The following is a 19429-nucleotide window of genomic DNA, read 5'->3' on the forward strand; positions in this document are numbered from 1 at the left end:
TCTGGGGGTGATGTGGTGGAGATGCAAGGCGGCTCCTACGGGGCCTTCCCGAGGTAACCACCTGGTATCCCGTCTGTGCAGAGACTTGGGTGACCACGGGTGCCTCATCGAAGGCAGCACCTTCATTTCCAAGCAGAACCTGGACAAGCCCATTCCCTACAAGTACGTCATCACGCGGGACCAGGGCGCGGAGGAGTACGAGTTCATCTACAAGCGTCAGAAGAGCCACGAGCACGTGAACCGTTGTCTGAATATCAGGTCTTCACTTCTGGGCACAGGAGGTAAGCCACCAGTGGGGGGTGCTGCCGCCGAAGCCCAGAGGGACAGCCGCCGGTCCCTGTGGGCTGCGCCTGGGTGGCCCCAGCCAGACTCGGGTTTAACGTGCTACAATTAGAAGCCTGGCGCTGGCCCTGAGAGACAGGCCGGCCGGCCTGTTAGCCCTCTGGCACCTGGAAGGGGGGCTTTTGGTATCAGGAGATGGGGCTGGTTGGGGGTGAAGGGTGCCGCGCAGCAGGGGCATGGGCACAGCCATCCCCCTCACCAGGGAGGGAGAAGGAAAACGGGGCGGCCTCCTTCCCCCAAACCTCCCAAACAGGGACACAAGCGAGCACCCAGGGGAGAGGGCACAGCCCCGGGTGTCCTGGCTCCGTCTTCAGGACCATTGCCCCTCCCCCACTGCTTTCTGCCCTTCTAGTCTTTGGTTTCTCCTTCTCTGCCTGAATCCGATTCTCTTCTTTACTTTTTAAAAAATCTTGTTTTTTCATTTACTTCATACTCTGTTTCTGTAGGTATACGAGGGAGTACCAAAAAAACCCCCCAAAAACCCCAAACGGATTTTTTTCCCCAAAGCTATGTATTAATTATATACATATTTTAACAAAACAGCCCAGCACCTCCAAAGTACTTTCCATTGCACTTCGTACATGTGCCGAATCTGCGAGTCCGTTTTTGGAAGCGTTTTCAAGCTCATCTGCTTGGATGGCTGACAGCACTTCCTTGTTTGTTTTGGTGACCTCTTCGATGTCGTCAAATAGCTGTCCTTTCACAGCCCTCTGCATTGACAGAAACACAAAGGAGTCGCAGGAGTGAGGTCAGGTGAGTCAGGTGTATGCGGCAAGAGAGGCATGCTGTTTTTTTGGGGTTTTTTTTGCCCAAAACTGGTGCACTGAGATGGCTGTGTGAACAGGTGCATTGTCATGGTGGTCCAAATCGGGCCTTTTTCTGTTGCACACTGTCATGCAGTCTTTTCAGAGCCTCTAAATAGAAAGCTTGATTAGCAGTCTGACCTGGTGGAATCAACTCCAAATGTACTTTGAGTTGTCATTTGCATCAGTTCGGGAAGTTGACGGATGCTCAGAAAGAGGGTTGTCATCAGTCGACATTTCACCTTTTAAGAAATGAGAAAGCTACTCCTACACTTGAGTTTTCCCCAAAGCGCTGCCTTTGTCAGTTGTGCTCCACATCACAACAGTTCCTGTGGCATTTTTCCTGAGCAGGAAACAACATTTCACAGCTGCACGCTGTGCTCTTAAATTGACCATCACAAAAAATGAGATTTGAGTGAAACTTCTTTTATGAAAGAGTTCACTGTGACCAGAGAGAACCTTCCCAGACGATGTCACTGGGTGCACTAGCTCAGAGCAAGTTGTTTAATGCTTGCCTAGCGGGGGAAATGCATGTTTCAAAAGCTTAGCTCTGCCCCCCAGTGCAACTCTGTTTTTTTGGGGGGGTACCCCTCGCATTCCACGTGTTGACACTTGCCATCTTGCTGAGTTCTTCTCTGTGGTCTGATACCTACTCTACCTTTGTAAGTATTTCCTGGGTGCTCAGAGAGAATGGGCAAGCTGCTGGTGGGATGTGCACATTAGTGTAAATCTATTGCAATGAAAGCCTGTTTCCGAATAAATACTTTTGCACAGCCTTCATCTGTCCGCTTCTGCAAGGTGTTGGAGGCTGTTCCTGATTGTCCACTTTAGTTTATTACTGGTCATGGCGGGCTGGCTATCTCTAGATATTTGGTAGGGCAGATACTCACTGACATTGAGTCAATGTTGACTCATAGTGACCCCCCGTGGGTTACCAAGACTGGACCTGATTATGCAAGTAGAAAGCCACGTCCCTCTTCTGCTTTGCTGCAGGTGGCTTCGAACTGCCAACCATGCGAATCACAGCCCAATGCATAACCACTACACCGCCAGGGCTCCGCTCAGTAGATAGGTGTGTTGTTTGTAGAAATTCTTGGTCGGTTGTACCTGTGCTCGTTGTGTGTGATCAGATGCTCTCAGCAGGGAGTGGAGTACAGGGAACTGGTAGGAGAGCAGGCGACTGTGCAGGCCAGGGAGGCTTCTGCTCCCTTCCCGTGGGTTGGGAAACCACTCCCTGTGGTCAGGCGATGACGTGCGAGAGGCCACTGCCTGTGGTCCCAGCTGTCGACAGTGTCGAGGTGAGTGAGCAGCCTCGAGAAAGCACTTCAAACCTCACATCTCCCGAAGCCCCACATCCGTTGGTTGCCTCTTTCTGCTATGGGATGCTCTATTTATACACGTCTTAGAAACACCACACCACGTTACTTTTGTTCCAGTAGTCCATTTTTTTTTAAGGAAATTTAAGCAGGAAAAATATCTTCTAGACTTAGGCACGAGGGTACCAAGTCCGATGGCCTTATTTCTTCTTTGACCTGGTCTCGTTTGCCTTCTATGCGCAGGGCACCCTAAGGCGTTGGCCCAGCTTTTGTATGTCTGAGGAAGCCTGTCCTTCCCTCTCACTTCGGAGCGTTTTCCCACTTGTGTAGGATCCTAGTTTGACTGTGCTTTTCTTCTTTCCTATTAAGACAGGGGTTCTCCACCTTCCTAATGCCGTGACCCTTTCATACAGGTCTTCATGTGGTGGTGACACCACCCGACCTCCAACCATAAAATTATTTTCGTCGCTACTTCATCATTGTACTTTTGCTACTGTTATGAATCAGGTGACCCCTGTGAAGGGATCGTCCCACCCCCAGGTTGAGAACCACTGTGTTAAGCTATTGCATAGTCTCCACCGAGAAGTCGGCTGCCACCCTTGTCTCTGCTCCTCTGTACATCGTGCAGGTTTCTTGCAAGCTTCCTCTTTATCGCTGACTTTGAGTTGTTGTTTTCCTCCTGCTCCTTGTATTTGGGGGTGGGTGGGTGGGGTTGAACTTCGTTGATTGGTGGGTTTATAGTTTTTATTCCATTTAGGACTTTTTGGAGGCCATTGTTGTGGATTTTGTCCCCCCAAAGTGTGTGTTGTCAACCTTAACCCCTGCGCCTGTGATGACAGTCCCATTTGCGATTCTGTGTGTGGTGTTGATGCGGCAGGGGAGTTAGAGCCCATCGGGAGGCAGCGTCTTCAGAGACATGGAGGGGTGCAATGCAAGCCTGCCGAGGAGCAGAGGGACGGCACGCCACAGGAAGGCCACTCGGGAGCCGAAGCTCAGAGGACCAAAGAGCATCTTCCAGAGCTGACACACAGGGAAAGCCTTCCCCTGGAGCCAGCGCGTCTACAGAAGAGGACTTGAAAGGCTTACCGATGAAGATCAAAGACTTCGGCCTTCAGTACGGATTACAACTCAATGTCAAGAAAATATAAATCCCCACAAAAGGACCAGCCAACAACAGAATGAGCAGAGAGGACTTTGACGTCGTCAAGGATTTCATGGCAGTGGCCTCTGCAGTCACGTCTCACGGACGCGGCCAGGAAATCAGACGACCTGTTACAGGGGGAGAGCTGCTGCCCAAGACCGATGGACAGTCCCCGAGAGCAGAGATGACACTGGGGGACGACGGTGTGCTAAGCCTGAGTCAAAGGCCTGTGGGTGCGGGTGGTCTCATACCTATGGGAAGGCGGGACAGGACTTAGAAGACTGGGGACCCTCGATGTGCTTACAGTCCTGTGTCGGGGAGAATACAGAGGACGCGCAGCCAGCCTGCTCCTCAGGGGAGGGCAGGGTGAGGCTGTTCCATGCACTGTGGACACCGGGAGAGGCCAGTCATTGGGACAGGACATCGTAGGTGGTCAGATGGAGGGTCAGTGGCGAGGAGGGGACACTCGAGGAGCTGGACCGACCCCGGGCTGCAGCAGTGGGCTCAGCTGTGAGAGCAGCTGCGAGGTGGCACAGGTCCAGTGCCGCCTGACACGGCGGCTCCTAACGATCGCCTTCGAAATGGTGAAACACAAACTTCTGTGGGTGAAGTCACCCACGTTGGTATTCTTGTTAAAACAGAACTAGATAACCAAGACAGCCTTTATGCAAATATTTTGGCCCTCCTCTTTTGGGGCTCCCATTCACCTATGGGTTAGGCCACCCGTGTGAAACTGTCACATGATTCTCTTGCTACTCCACCCGGACGGAAACTAGTCATAACCTTTGCGGTATAAAAACTTCTACCTCTGCGCCATCCGTCGTTGAGGTGTGCGTTTCCCACGTATGTTCGAGAGACAGGTCCAGGCTGGGTTCAGACCCTCTGGATGCTGTGACTTTCCCTCCGGGCCATCTGTCCCTTTACACAGCAGCTCCTGCACAGGGCCTGCGTGTTGGAGACGATCAGCTGGCAGGAGTGAGGCCCGGATGTCTTTAATCTACCAGTTTTGGGATTCCTGTTTCTCATGGGCTGCCATCTGAGATACTGTCTCTCTCTCCTCTCCCAGATTGGCATCAGTATGATGATATCATTTGCATGAGGCCTCCTGGTAAGTTCCGGAGGCTGTTGGATAACTTTACAGACAGAACAAGGAAGGACCTGGTGAAGGGCAAGCAGATCGCGGCCAGGGTCATGCTGGACAGCATCTTCAGTATCCTGCAGACCTGGGACACGGTCAATTTGAAGAGCTTTTTCACCCAGCTGCGGCAGTTCTTTGTCGTTGCCCGAGAGCCGGTCGTCTACGAGGGAGGGCCGCAGCCATGGAGCGCACTGCAGTACGGAGAGAAAGAGGTACTGCTGCCGCGCAGGACTTGCTTGGGAGGCAAAGTGGTGGGATGGCCCTCTGTGGGGCTGTTCCTGCCCCTGGTGGGCTTGGTCCCATGCAGAGGTGGTGGGAGGGCTCCTAACCCCTCTTGATGAACCGAGCCCCATGGTTCCTGTGTCTTCCCTTCCTTGTGGGCTCAGGTGAAGAGTGAACTGTGGGAGTACCTGAAAGAGAAAATGGCTCTGATTCGGAAAAAGGATCCTCTGCCCGCCGACTGGCCTGTGAGGAGCGGGCCGAGGATGGGCCTCATCGTCCTGTTTGCAATAGAAGAGTTTTCACTTCCCATGTTGAACCATGACCTGTCCTCACTGTGCACCCTTTTCTGTGCGGATGTCAACTCGCCAGATGGACTTCGCCGGGACTTACAGCCCTTCTTTGGACTGTCTCTGAGGTGGGTGTTTTCCTCCCTGCTTTTGTTGAGAGGTTTTATGGCTACTTATACTGCCCTTTGTATGATTTGAAAAAGAAATGCTTGGCACAGAATGGTGGAGACATTCCTCTCATTCCCGAATGCTTCCTCCCCCTCCCCACCTCCCACTACCATGACCCAGTCTCCCTTACAGATCTGGCGAGGCCAGAGCGCACACATTGGTACAGAGAAGAGCTCTCGACACATGGGATTCGCTCAGGATAAACCCTCAGAAACAGTGGGAGTAGCGGTATCCAGAGGGTCGGGGGATGATGGGGGTGGGGGTGGGGGAAGGGGGAACCCATCACAAGTTTGGATATATAGCCCACCCCACAGGGGGATGAATAACAGAAATGCGGGTGGAGGGAGACAACGGACAGTGTAAGACACGAAATAGCAAGCGTAATGTATCAATGATTAAGGATTCACATGGATGGGCGGGTAGGGGAGTGAGGGAGGGGAAAGCAGGGGAGCTGAGACCAAGGGCTCAAGTAGAAAGAAAAATGTTTTGGAAATGTTGATGGCGACCTACGTACAAGTGTGCTTAATGCAATTGAATGATGGATTGTTAAGAGATTTGTAAGAGCCCCCCAATAAAATGATTAATAAAAAATACATAAAGTATTTGACAACCTATATTTAAAAAAGTAAGATCACCAATGTTCTGTTCTTCCCGTCTGCCATGTTAAAATCGATGCCCCAGCCTCCCCCCGCAGGAATGTTGTGCTCATTTTCAACACGCTACTGGATGGCCTGCTTTCTCCTCCCCTCATGGGGTGTCATGAAGAGCGTCTGTGTGCAGTGTGTCTGGGGACGGCCACAGCATGAGTGTCTGTGGAAGTCTCCCTGGACGACATTAGCAAAGAGACAGACATTCTCCCCTCAACCTCTCCTTCCACCCAGGTTGAGGTCCTGCGGCTCGGGCTCTGCTGAGCGAGGAGATGCCCGTCTCGGGCGCTGCATGACCCGCCCTCCCATTTGCGTTGGCTCTGATGATCAGAGGGCCTTTTGTCTCATGTTTTCTGCAGCTGTGCCTGATTGGCGCTCGACAATGAGGCGATGTAGCCTTCCCTGGGCAGCGATCTTAGTTTTCTAAACGTGAACCAACAGCTGCCGCAGTTGGCAGAAGGCAGTGGGGCTCAGTGGCCGAGTCTTGGCAGTCCCAGGTTTGATTCTCAGCCAGTCTACCTCCTGCACGGACACCGCCTCTCCATCCCTGGAGGCTGACATGCGGCTCGGATGCTGAACAGGCTTCAGCAGAGCTTCCAGGCAAAGTCAAACTAGGAAGAAAGGCTTGTGATCCATTGGGAACCCCACGGATGACGTGGTTGCGCCCCATTGTGCACGAGATCAGGGTCAGCTAACAGCAGCACGCGCTGCCTGTGTTGAAGGCAGGATCCATGGGACGTGCGATCAGACAAAGCGTGGACCAGGATTTTAAAATGTGAAGAAGCAGGAATCCGGCGTAGGGGCAGGAAAGCTCACAGGCAGCGCCTGCAGGTTTGGCCTTCATGTTGAAGGAGTGGCTGTCTCTCCTGATTTACTGTTGCCAGACGGCCCAGGTCCAAACCCCAGCTCTGCCAGGTGGAGTCCCGGAACACCATTTGGCTTCTCTGAGCCTTGCTGCCTCAACTGCCACGTGAGGACACAAATTGATCCTTTGGCCTTGGTTGTGGGCCGTCAGTGAGCTAGCACCTTCAGGGCCTGACACATGGGGTGAGCCCCCAAAGGGCACCTTCCTCCCAGGCAACCTGCTGAGAAGACCTGCCCCCCCACTTTCATGCTCCTGCATATTAGCAGCCACCACGCGCCCCATGCTCTGGGCACACAGCACCACTCTCCTGGTGCAACTTCAGGGCCCTGCCACGCTCAGCTCACTGTGGCACCCTTCTCCCCTTTCTAGCTGCAGGAAGGCCTTGGTAGACCTGTGCCAGCAGTGCATGGACAGAAGGATAGACTTCTGGATCCTCACGCTCCCTGTGCTGCACCACTGTGTGGGGCCGGCCCCGCAAGGGAAGGACATCCCGCCGGAGGACACGTGGGCAGCCCTCGAGGGCCTCTGCTTCTCTGAGTTTTGGGAAAAAAGACCAGGCCCGTAAGTAAGCCATTCCACAGTCATTCTTGGGATAATGAGTCAGAAAGGGTGCTCCTGAGCACACTCGCCCAGGTGACTCCGGGGCTGTGAGTAATAGACCCCAAACCAGGAGGGGGCACAGCGTTAGAGTTTGAATTCTGAGCACCCAGGTGGCAGGAGGCTGTGGCTGACAGTGAAAGTCCAAAATCTATTTGCAAGGTCCCCCTGGGGATTGAGCTTCCCGTGACTCCCTCCGAGCACCGAGCAGGGATGCGAACCGAGCCTTCCCAGCAGCGCCTGGGCAGGCAGACTAGCACAGACGCTGTAAAATTTAAAACCTCGTTATTCGTTCTCCCTTTGACCCATCTCAAATGTGTTCTGGTTTGTCTTATTTTCTGTTCTCTTTTCAGTCGGGGCTTTTCTTTGTTTCCCTCTGTGGTTGTCGTTTGAAGTCCAGGATCAGTGAGTGTCGGCGACAGTAACTGGGTTATAGTTTCTTGGAGTTATGGCTGGGGAGACTGGGGCGAAATTGGGAGCTAATAACAATGAGTACCAGAAAGAAGGAAATGTTAATACTCTTAAACTATTGAATTGTATGCCAATTAAGCTGGTAGGCTTTCTAAAATCAAAGCTGCTTCTGAGATCCTGGGTGGACCCATGGTAGGTCAACAATTCCCATGTCTAATTATAGCGTGATAACGCTTTTCTTTTAGGCTCCGAAACATAACCGAAATAAAGAATCAAACGCCGACTGGCAGTCCGAGAGCACCAGTGTCCATGTTTTGGCAGATACATTTCTAGGCTTTGGTCCAAATGTGGGTGGTGGGGCCTGATGGGCTCAAGCCCCATCCCCCCAAGTCAGATGAGCTCTGTTTGCATTACAGCCTCGTGACTACTGTTTTCATCATCACAGGTGCTCGGTCTCTCTTTTAGAGACCCCCCCACGCCCCCTCACTTTCCTCACATTTCATTTAGCTGACCCTCAATTCCTAGGGATGGGGATCGTTTGCACGTTTTCACTTGGGGAAGCAAACTCGGCTGCGCGTGCACCTGTCCAGTCACTTCCGTGCGACAGGCTCTGGGGAGTGGAAGCGCCGGGTCAGGCTGTGCAGCTTGCGAGGGGTTCACGGGCTCACGCCATGCGGCCTGCACGCCCCTGCCGTGGAGGCCTCGGTGCTCCTGGCGACGCCGGAGCACAGGCTAGATCTGCCCCAGGGCTCCTTACAGGACAGTGAAAGTGGAGCTAGACCGGCTGGAGGATTTTGCAGGTCGTCCTGTGGGTTGACAGGAAGGGCGTGGAGAGAGTTGCCAACTCTGACCCCATCCGGAGGGAAGCTGGCTTCCGTGAGGTGACGGCGACGGGCTACGGAGCCAGTTCCCTGGCATCACCGTTGAGTCCCTTACAGAGCAGCAAGGAGTCTAGTGTTTGGCCAGACCACTGGGAACTAGAGCCTAGCTGGCTGACGTCAAACACAGTAAAAGAAGAAAAAAGATCAATTTAGATATAAAAACGAGGTAAAACGACATTAGAATTCCATACAAAAACATTGCTACTAAAGAAAACCCCAAACCAAAACCAAAGCATTGGTACTTCTGTTCTTTTCCACTAACTTGCCCTAGCAGTGGACTTGACGTTGTGCTGTCCTTCAGGCACCAGTGGCCTTTTCTGTGCAGGGGACCGTCATCCATATGGTTGCTATGGCCTCTGTCACTTCAGCAGCACCCTGCTAGTGTTGTCCCCATTTGCGGTGTCTAGTGCAGTGCAGCGCTGCAGTCCGCATGGCTTAGGGGCCTTCACGGTGCTCACGCGGTTGGTTTGGTCCAGGCCGCACAGCCACTCACGCATCACCGTGCTCAGTCCTCGGTGAGCTCTCACTGCGCCGTTCACTCCTCTGCCCAGGTGCTTGTGTCTGTTCCCGACTCACCAGGGAGCTGACGCGGAAGCTCTGCGCTCTCTAGATCCCCTCACACCATTCTTTAAGAAACCGTTTGCTGTAGTTTATTGTGCCAGCCTGGCCGATAAACACAAGTAGGATTAACTGAAGGGCAGAGGGATAAATGGCTCGGTGAGCCTCGCCTTGGTTGTTCTGTGCCTCAGTTTAAAGGGGTACACTACCTGTGGGACACCTAGCCTGTGGACTGTATCGCTGTAAGTTGAGGTCCCTTGAAGCCCACACGATTGGAGTGTTCATCTCTGGAGCTGGGGACTGACAGTTGATGAGAGTTGGGGACCTGCCTTGCTGTTTGCTGCCTGGATATATATAGCCCAGCTCTCTCTACAGAAGGGGACTGGCAACTGGCGGCTCTCAAGCCTTAAAGGACTGCTAGTGTCTCACTGCTTTATAATTTACCTGTTAATTTATTGTATTATCTATCTGTATATTATTTAACGGTTTATTTCTTGAATTATATATCTATCTTTATAAATATAGTTTTATATAATTACTAGCAATCTGGTTTGTCTCTCTAGAGAACCCTGTCCAATACACCGCTTTACTGGGACATAGTCCATGCACCCTACAATTCAGTAGTTCAGTCGGATCGAGAGATGTTGGACCTCCATTGCCACAGTCAGTTCAGAACACCTTCTTCCTTGTGATTCGCTCCCTACCTCCCCCAGCCTCCCCTGCCGCACCGCAAAGAAACCGCGGAGCCAGTTACTGTCTCTATGAGGTCACGCATCTTGGGTTTCACGTACTGAAAAACTCGCAAAAACAAGCCAAAAAAAGCTAACGAGAATAACAAAATAAAATTGAGAAACACCTCAATTGAAAGGAAAACTGAAAACTAGAACAACGTTGAAAGCGGTCCAAAGGGAGACCAAAGGATGAGGTGCTGCTTGTTAACCTGCCTTCCTTTCCCACCCTCTCCTCCCCTCCCCAGTGCACCCGCCTGCAAGCTGGGGGAGTCACCGCTCGGTCTGTGCTCAGAGGGCATTCACGGGCGGCTGCATCCACGGGGGGTTCCCCTGCACTTTTTTTTAAACTGATGCTACTTTGGTCAAAAGGGGATGGAATAAGGTGTTGCAGTCTAGCCCAACGATATCGACTCTAGCTGCCTCTACGGCACCCTGTCTGGGGCCAAGGCCATTCACCCCGTGGACAAGGATCAGAGGGGACTCCCCGGAGGGGCTTCATCTGTGGGTGGACCCTCCAAATGGAGCCATAGCCTTCTGCGAAACAGGCCGTCACGGTGTGCCCTCCCGAGGGGGATGCGGATTACATCATTGACCATCCTGAGCTCTGACGCCGACGCTCTGACCTCTCTAGATCCCTTCTCACATCGTACCCCCTCACCTCGGCTCAGCCTGTTCACTGACCTCGTGTCTGCCCTCGTTTCCGGGCTGTGTTCTCTTCTTGTCCAGGAATCCGTTGCTTCAGCTCATGGGAAAGCATCAGCATTTGCTGAAAGTGGATGACTGTCTGTTCCGATCGTGGTTCAGTTTGCTGCCTCTGTGCGACCTGAGTGGCTATATGGAAACCGTGGTTGAGAACTTGATGGCGTCCCCCGCTCGTTTCCTGGAGTGCTTCCAAGGGGTTTACTACCGCCTTCGAAGGCTCAAGGAACTCTCGTACAGGCATCAGGAGGTTTGTCCTGAGCTGTTGAGTCCTTGCCGAGCAAAGCTGACTGAAAGCAAACACCTTGGGTTGGCAATCTTCTTTTTGAAAAGCTGATGTGGGGAGGCATTTAGAAAAGGGGGGTCAGCAGCAGAGGTCACCCTGTGCAGGGCTACACGGTTGGGTCAATTGTGTTCATTTTATTGCCAAAAATAGAGGTCAGTTAAAGTCCCCAGGGGACAGCGCACTAACTCGACCCATGGTGGAGCGTGTCGGAGGAAGGCGCTGTGCCCCCCGGGCTGTCCGTGGCTGGTTTCCCGGCCTTCTGCTCGGAGGCACCTGTGGGTGGGTGTCCTTCGGCCGTCCAGCAGCAGCTGAGTGGGTGGCCATCTGCCTCCCGGGGGTTCCCGATGAGCATGCAACAGGACCAGGAGTTACAGAGGGCCCACCGAGCACTTTCCCAGCAGAGAAGGCACCGGGCATCCCAGGACCACCCACTGAATGGTACGTTTTAAAACTTTATTTCTTGTTTCCTTTTCCTCACCACCCTAGGACATTGACAAAGTCTTCAACATGCTGTTGCACCTTCTGGACGCCAGTTTGAACAAGTAAGTGGAGAAGCAAGATGTGCTCTCTGCCGGTCCCCCGCGGTTTCAGGGGTCTCCGCGGTGCTCCTCCTCGGGCGACAGTGCCCCTCATTTGCTGTTACCGTGTTGTGTTGGGTGCTGTCCAGGCCAGCTCCTCGTGACCCGATGTGGTCCCCCGATGGCATGTCCGCACTGCATGAGAGGGGGTGTGGCCCCCTCAGTTCTAAGGCGCTTCTCAGCTGTCCTTCCCGGGACGGAGGTGCTCATGCTTCCAGTGGTTCACGTTCCTTTCAGGATTCATCTTCAACACCGTCATTCGGCCACATCGGTTTTTGCCTGCCTTCCCTCTGCATCCTCCTGATCCCACATGCCTGTGAACGGAAGCAGGTTGGCCCTGGCCCGCACAGTGTCACCTTTGCTCTCTGCATAGGTCTCGGGCAGCAGCCTGGCCATCTGTAGCACCTCATCTGATTCCGTGACTGCCGTTTCTGGGAGCACTGAGTGTCAAAGCCCGTGAAGCGCAAAACCTTTGCCGCTCCGATCTTGTCTCTGTTCATCGCGGTCTTGTTTGCTGGTGCCCTTCGGAGGGTGCTGGTCGCGTTTATGTGGGCATGATACAGTCCATATTAGAGGCCAGGGGTCCTTAAACTTTTTAAATGGGGCCAGTTCACTGTCCCTCAGACCCATTGGAGGGCTGGACTCTAGTTTAAAAAAACCTATGAACAAATTCCTATGCACACTACATATATCTTATTTTGAAGTACAAAAACAAAAGAGGGTACAACAGCCGGCAGGCCGGATAAATGTCCTCGGCGGGCCGCATGTGGCCCGCGGGCCGTAGTGTGAGGACTCCTGCTAAAGGCTGTCGCCTTTGAGTTTCACGTACGCTCGACTTCCAGCTAGCAAGGGTGCGTGTGCTGCAGGTTGTGAAGGAAACTTCTTCCTCTCCTGATTCAGCCTTTTCCTTCCCATGGTCCAGCTTCGTGTACTGACTGCTCCACGCAGAAGGAACAAGTCCGCTGAAAGGACATAGCACACCCTTTAAGCCACGCAGCCTCCCCTCCTTCTGTCCGCGTGCCCGTCTCTTGGTCTGTGTCCAGGTTCACAATGTGAGCGTCGTGGCGTCTGCAGCGCCCCTGCTTCACCATGCGGACCACCGTGTGTTACCCTCCACACGGCAAGCGCCTTCACAGGAGGCTCGTACATCAGTACGCCTCCTTGCTTATGTACTCGATACCCAACACTCATTTCACATTCCCTACAGGGGCAAAACATGTGCCAAGGAATGACTACACCTGGTGGGAACCAGTGCCGAGCTGGAAGTCAGCGGCACTGCCGGCCGCGCCGGCTAAGGGTGTCGGGGTGACTGCGCCATGATTCCCACAACCTGGCAGCTCTGTCACGATGTGGTCCTCCTTGGTTTTTTTCGCAGCACTGAGTTTGCATCACAATCTTGTTGCTCCTGGGGCCATGTCAGGAAGTGGGGGAGTGTGGCGGCCCCACCGTCCTTCTTTCTGAGTTACTCATGTAGCATCCCATTGAAACAAGAGGGTGACGAAGTGGTGTGGGGGCTGTGGCTGCCCCTCTCTGGCGGACAATCCGACTCGGCCCCAGCCCTGTGCTGATTTCTCAGACCTCTGCCCTCCGACCTTGCCCTGCCCTGACCCTAGCCCTGCCTCCCTATTTCTCTGATGGCTCCGAAAACTAACAGACCTGGATCAGAACGCATCAAGGACACGGTTCTCTTGTCTGTGGCTCCTCTTCTCAGCAGTGGTGACAGGCTTGCCTCGCTTTGGTCCTCAACCTCTCAGCCACGTGGCCCTTTACCTCTGCCCTGCCAACTGCGACAAAGCTCCTTCAGCACTGATAAATGCCCAAAGGCGCTCAGATGTGCTCAGCCTCGTGGTCTTGCACTTGGGAGGTCAGGAGCATCCCTGTTCTTCTGAGATAGCTCACTTTACACCCAGTGAAATGGCAGGACTGCCCAGGCCCCTCACTGGAGTCCTGTGCGCCTTACGTCCTTTTGGGGTGGGTGGGTGTGTCGCAAAGAGTGGAGAGATGAGCCACAGAGGGGAAGCGAGTCGATGTCAGCTGCGAGGACTCTGGTTCGTGTCCATCTGGTCGGTCTGTCCTGTGCATTCAATTCCACCTGCGTTTGTAGGATGAGCATCTGTTGCGTGGTCACGGGCCTCTGCTTCTCTTTAGCGTGCGGTCTTCACCTGCCTTTTCCAAGGCAAGTCAGTCGAGAAGGAAAACCAGAGGTAGCTTCACAGAATGGCCTGAAATCATTTGTGCCTGCAAGTTTAGGTGGTTTCTGACACCCTGAATGGACTTTACGGAGTCCTCTGGGCACAGTGGTGAAGTGCTCAGGCTGCCAACCCAAAGGTTGGCCATTCGGCCCCATCTGCTGCCCCGCAGATGGACGTGGCGGACTGCTTCCGTAGAGGTTTGCAGCCTGGGCACTCTCTGGGGCAGTTAGACTCTGTTTCAAATGGATGCTGAGTCGGAATCAATTCACTTGCAAAAGATGATTTCAGAAGGGACCCCGCGTAGAGTGCAGACCTGTAAGGATATCCAGATGGGAGATGGAGTGTGTTTGGTGATTATTGAACCTCCTCTAACACGGTGGTTTGTCCAGTGGGAACAGGGCCCCTTTTCTGGTCCCACAGCCACGCCCTGCAACAGCACCCCAGTCAGTGGGTGAACATGGAACCCTTCACCTTCTTCCAAGACACTCCACACTCAGCATGGGTTCTTGTAAGAGGACAGAGCCTCATCTTTCTCTTGAACAGTAGAAGGTGGTTTTGAACTGCTGATCTTGCAGTTAGCAGTGCAACCAGAAACCCACCAAGCCACCAGGGCTCCACAGAACATAGGGTTCTTTGTTCTGGTTTGGTCTTTCCCCTCCCTGTGTCTCTCTCGAAGGCGTGGCAGGTATTTGTCCGCTGCGCACTGAAAGTTCAGCAGGTTGGCCTCACCAGGTGCTCTGGGAGAGAGCGGAGGCCCTTGGCTCCTGGAAAGCCTTCTGGTCTTGAAGACTCACAGGGGCTGTGGGTCACCGTGAGTCAGAATTAATTTTGATTGGCGGTATGCTTGTTTGTTATATCTTCCAGAATCATTTCCTCCCAGATGTATGTAGTAGTTTCACTGTTAGTAATGTCTGAGGGGGCTTGAGGAACTGCCCAGGGGGTGGGGTTACGTCTGAATTCCTTGGGCTTCATGGGTAGGAAGGCGAATCCAACGCCACACCTCCCCGTGCATAACTTCTGTGTGGCACGGGTTCCACCCCCGTTCTTCTTTACCTTATTCTGACATCAAGCGTCCCAAGAACTCCGCTTCTCTGCTGGGTGTGATAATGCACTCTGATGGTCACACACAGCTCTGAGATGAGAGTCGTGCTTGTGCGGGTTGATCAGGGAAGTGAACAGACTGTCACAAGTTGGAAGCACTCATTGGCCCTCTGCCTCTCAACCACGTGGCTCCTGGGCTGCTGCCCTGCTACAGCACGTGTCCCAAAGCCCCGTCAGCACCAGAAAATGTCCAAAGGGCCCCACACCCTGCGAGCGAGCCACGCTCCTGCCGAAAGGCACTCAGCCTGATTGCCCTGCGAGCTGGGGAGTCTGCTGTTGTGCCTCGTGGTCTCGGCACTGCAGCGTCTGGCGCTCGGCTGGCAGCTTTCCCCTCTTTGGGCAGGGGTCTTGCACACTCTCTGCTGATGGTTGTGGGATTACGCTTGTCCTGATTCTGAGCCGTCTCACTTTCATCCCCAAAGAAGGGGAAACCGGACCAGGCCCAAGGTAGAGTCCTCTACACCTTGTCTGCATGAGCTCGCCCAGTCATTTTAAGGGAGTTTCAGGACTGGCTCGCAGAGCCATACTAAGCTCCTGGGAACGTGGTCTTGAAAGAGTGCGGAGCGTCGCTGTCGACATTGTGGAGCAGTGCTGCACGCCCTTCACTTGCTTGTCCCCCAATTAAGGAAGTGTACGTGGAAATGTTTTTACACACACGCTGACGTCTCCAGAGCAGTTCAGAGGTGAACCAAAGAGAAGTGGTTCCTTTTTCAACTTCATCACAACTTCAGGTCTGATTGGGATTTTCCAGATGCTACTATATCTGAGGCCAAACAAATGCATTTTGGGTAGTTAAAAACAAAACCCGTTGCCATCAATTAGATCCCAACCCATAGCAACCCTGTAGGACAGAGTAGACTTGCCCCTCACTGGGTTTCCAAGGCTCTGGTCTTCAGGCGAGCGTCCTGCAATATCGTTCTCCTGCAGAACAGCCCGGGATTCAAACTGCTGGCCTTTTGAGTTGCAGCTGATTGCTTTATCCGCTGCACCACCAGCACTCCTTTAAATGTCTCCCTTGGTATCTTGACGGGAAGGGGCTTGTCATTGCAATGAGCGCTGTGTCCTCAGTTCTCCGCGGCCAGTCGTCTCTCTCACCTCTTTGCGGGCAGGGCTCCGGAGGATGCCGTCTTTCAGTCCTGCTTGACCATCTGCCTGAAGCTTCACGAAACCGTCTGTGAAATCACCAAAAGTGAAAAGTTGTACAAGATCCCCGTCCTGTCTGCAGAGATGATTAGCAGAATCGTCGCGCTTCAGCCTCTGGTGGTAAGTGGCACAAAGCCGCGTGATGGCGCCCCCAGGACAGCTGTGGAGCTTCAAGCAGCCTCCATTGACAAGGGAGGCCGAGCAGGCTCCGGGTCTAGGGTTACTGGAACGAGGTGGAGTGGTGGCTCCGTTATCAAGGGCAGGCGGTCCCCAGGTAGAGTTGTGACAGACGGCACCTATGACTGCTTTTCACACCTTGTGGTTGGCAATACGTCCTACACACAGTGCTGCCACACGTAATGTGCCGAGGTTATCAATCGCGTGCCAACTGCCAAAGATGTGATCCATAAAGATACAATGATGATGAAGCCTAACGAAAAACAGAGGTGTGTGATTCACATCCGAAGCCAGAGGAGCAGAGCTCGTTAATAGGTGGGGGCTGCTGCCTTTCTGGCGGACGCAGGGAACGGGGCCCGAGTGCCTGTCTCTTGGGGCTCTTCAGGAGGAGATTACCGTGCACATGGGGATGTATGGTACATTTGTGGCCGTGGGGACAGGGACACTGAAAGCTGTGTGAGTCCAGGTTTGCTGTTAGACCAGGCGGCCAGGGCAGCCTGGGAGGCCTGTGATGAGAGGTAGGAAGAGCGGTGTATCGGGTAGTATCAGCAGGAGGTGGCGAGTGACCAGGGGGTGCAGGATGACTAGGCTCTTCCTTCAATGATGTGAGTCACAGCCTTCCAAGGGTGCGCGTTTGGTCTTAAACGTGCAGTGTGAGTTGGTATCTAGGGGACAGGTGGGCCCAGGCAAAGAAGGGTACAAGAGTGGCAGACGTGGCAAGGGCCTGGCTCAGGCTCTGGGCGGTGTGTGTGTGTGTGTGTGTGTGTGTGTAAAACTGACTGTGTAACATGGTGGGACTGCAGGGTGGCCACCTCAGGAAGTCCAGGTTTCAGGGGACCTGGGTGACCCTTCAGGCTGATGTCTGAACCATTCAGTGGAGACCTTAGAAAGGGAGTGGCCTGAGCAGAGAGCACTGACACAGAGACCCGAGCCTAGAACGTGACCATTTCCTGGTGCAGTTAGCAGTTCCGGGGGACACCTTGGTCCTGTGGGTGACTCTAGGTCTTGACGGGGAACTGAGGACAGGCCAAGACCTCTGGATGGAAGATCCCATGAAGCTCAGAGCCCCACAGACTGAGTACTTACCAGAGCGAGGTCAGGCCTTGGGTGCAGAGAGGAGGGGCTGGGGGCGGCCCTGGTGGAAAGGGGAGTGTTGTGGGCACTTGGGGAGGTGAGCGACGGAAGGGGAAGGAGCGGGCCTTGGGCCCAGATGATCCAGGAGGAGGTCAGAGGGTCGCATTTCCTTGGAAACCTATCTCTACTGCTCTGAGAGCAATTAAACTTCCTCTCTCTCATGATAACAGGACTCGGCAGAAGCGCAGAACCATGGGGCCAGAAAGAGGGATTCTCTCCAAACGCTGTTCCAGGGCACTCTCACCGCAACGAGGCGCTGGCTTCAGCGCAGTTTTGCCAGGAAGATGCTCCAGAGTTTCTACCCGTCCCTCGTCTCCTTCTCTTACCCCGAGGAAATGAAGGTGAGTGGCGGGTGAAGAGGAACAGCTGGAAGTACCTGAGGAGCAATGTGGTCGATGGCGCAGGTCTAGATCCTGAGAGCAGGGACCACACAGGACCCTGGCCTGACTCCCACTGGTGCTCCGGGCGGTTTGAGCCCAGGAATGAGTCTTCCTCACCTGAAAAGTTCCGATCTATCAGAGGGACTCAGTGCTTTGTCTGATCAGGTGTCCTCGGCTTTATTGAGATCTTGGTGCAGAAAGCTTGTCCTGTAGCCCCTGGCCCCCCATGGTCCCTGTGATGGTGGTGCAGTGCTGTGGGTGCCAACCGTGGCTTTCAGGGTTAGGAGCTAGGGGTGTGGCTTTGGGAACGGAGGAGAGAGATGAGACCGTGAACTCTCTGAGAGGCAAGTAGACCTTTGGAGCTACCTGTGGAGGAGAGAGGTCCACGCTGGCAGTGGGGGACTCCCAGCAAGCAGGGTGCTCGGCAGCGTCACGTGCTACAGAGCTGCAGGGATGGAGGGCGGCGATGGGGCTGTTGGGTTTGGCCGGGGCCAGTGGGAAGCCCCTGAGCATCAGTTGGCAGGAGGGTGGAGGTGCTGGGTAGAGCGAGAACGGAGGGCGGTGCAGGCGAGGGGAGATCCTTGCCTGTGTTGGTTTCTCTCGGTAAGATGCACGGTGCTCAACACCTTTCCACCCAGCTGAGCTTCCAGTTGATTGGGTAGACCATAGACTCCACCTAAAGCCATCATGCCCCTGCCTGTGGCATCCCTCACAGGCTCCAGCGTCACACAAGTTGGTGGCCGTGTGCCGTGTGCGAGCTCAGCTTTGTGGTGTCGACGGGGCTCCTCAGTGGGCTGCCACCACGCTCCTCTGCAGTGAGGTGGTTCCCTTTGGAATCGGGGTCGCTCACCCCTCACTCCCATCACGGAGCCCCTGTGGCTCTTCCTCCTGGGGGGCCGAGGAGGAGTGCAGTCAGCATCCTGTCTCTGGAGGAGCTGGGACGGAGTTCACGGCCAACTTCTGGCCTTTTGTGTGCCTGCTGCAGGCCCCAGGTCTACCCCAGGTCAGGGCCTCTTGCCCATCGAGATGCCGCAGCTGTCGGTGGCCGAGTTTGGTTTACCCGTGTAACATAGCACCCGATGCCACCACAGTCCAGTCACTGGCATGATGTTCATCACATTGTTCCAACGTCAGACTTCCCTAGTCCCAGATGCCCCTGTCTCCCTGACGGATCACACAGTTGTCCTCGTGGTGCCTCAGGGCTGTGGGTTTTGCAGATCTGGAGCCGGCTGGTGGAAATCCGCTTTCCTGTGGACGATGGCTGGAAGGAGGCGCTGCTGGGAGACATGGAAGGGAGGCTCAAACAGGTACCAGTGTCTGGGGGTGCTCATTTAGAGGGTGAGGGGAAGAGGGATAAAAAACAGACCACCAGTAACAAGAAGTCAGCAGGAGTCTGCACTTGAACGGAAAGCCTCACTGTGTGCGGGACAGGAAACCAGGTTTCCATTTCTGACCCAGGCTCAGTGATTCAATCCCAGTAAATATTTCAGAGGTGGGTCATAATAGTTCAGAAAATACCTCGGATCTTGCTCCTCATTTTGACCCCACACACTGGTTTTGACAGGATATGAGCTAGCTTAACCACTGGATGCATCTTGTTGGGAAACCCACTTGCTTGTCAAAGTTGACCCA

At 54.0% G+C, this 19429-nt stretch overlaps 1 protein-coding gene and 1 long non-coding RNA gene across 2 annotated transcripts in view; one reads left to right on the plus strand and one right to left on the minus strand.

Moving 5' to 3' along the window:
* Positions 1-19429, plus strand: part of LOC142460102 (E3 ubiquitin-protein ligase RNF213-like) — a 134456-nt gene that overhangs the window by 20786 nt on the left and 94241 nt on the right. The window contains exons 7-15 of the mRNA XM_075562324.1: positions 82-281; positions 4669-4952; positions 5127-5377; positions 7299-7490; positions 10834-11056; positions 11579-11634; positions 16073-16226; positions 17588-17758; positions 19015-19104. Of these exons, the coding sequence (XP_075418439.1) occupies positions 82-281; positions 4669-4952; positions 5127-5377; positions 7299-7490; positions 10834-11056; positions 11579-11634; positions 16073-16226; positions 17588-17758; positions 19015-19104 (1621 nt within the window). The remainder of the gene's footprint in view (positions 1-81; positions 282-4668; positions 4953-5126; positions 5378-7298; positions 7491-10833; positions 11057-11578; positions 11635-16072; positions 16227-17587; positions 17759-19014; positions 19105-19429) is intronic.
* The window catches only part of LOC142460103 (uncharacterized), a 122206-nt gene continuing 103030 nt past the window's right edge, over positions 254-19429 (minus strand). Inside the window, exon 3 of the long non-coding RNA XR_012786501.1 lies at positions 254-19071. This is a non-coding gene — a long non-coding RNA (uncharacterized LOC142460103). The remainder of the gene's footprint in view (positions 19072-19429) is intronic.

This window comes from Tenrec ecaudatus, chromosome 10 (assembly GCF_050624435.1).
Source record: "Tenrec ecaudatus isolate mTenEca1 chromosome 10, mTenEca1.hap1, whole genome shotgun sequence".
In the NCBI taxonomy this organism is placed as follows: domain Eukaryota; kingdom Metazoa; phylum Chordata; class Mammalia; order Afrosoricida; family Tenrecidae; genus Tenrec; species Tenrec ecaudatus.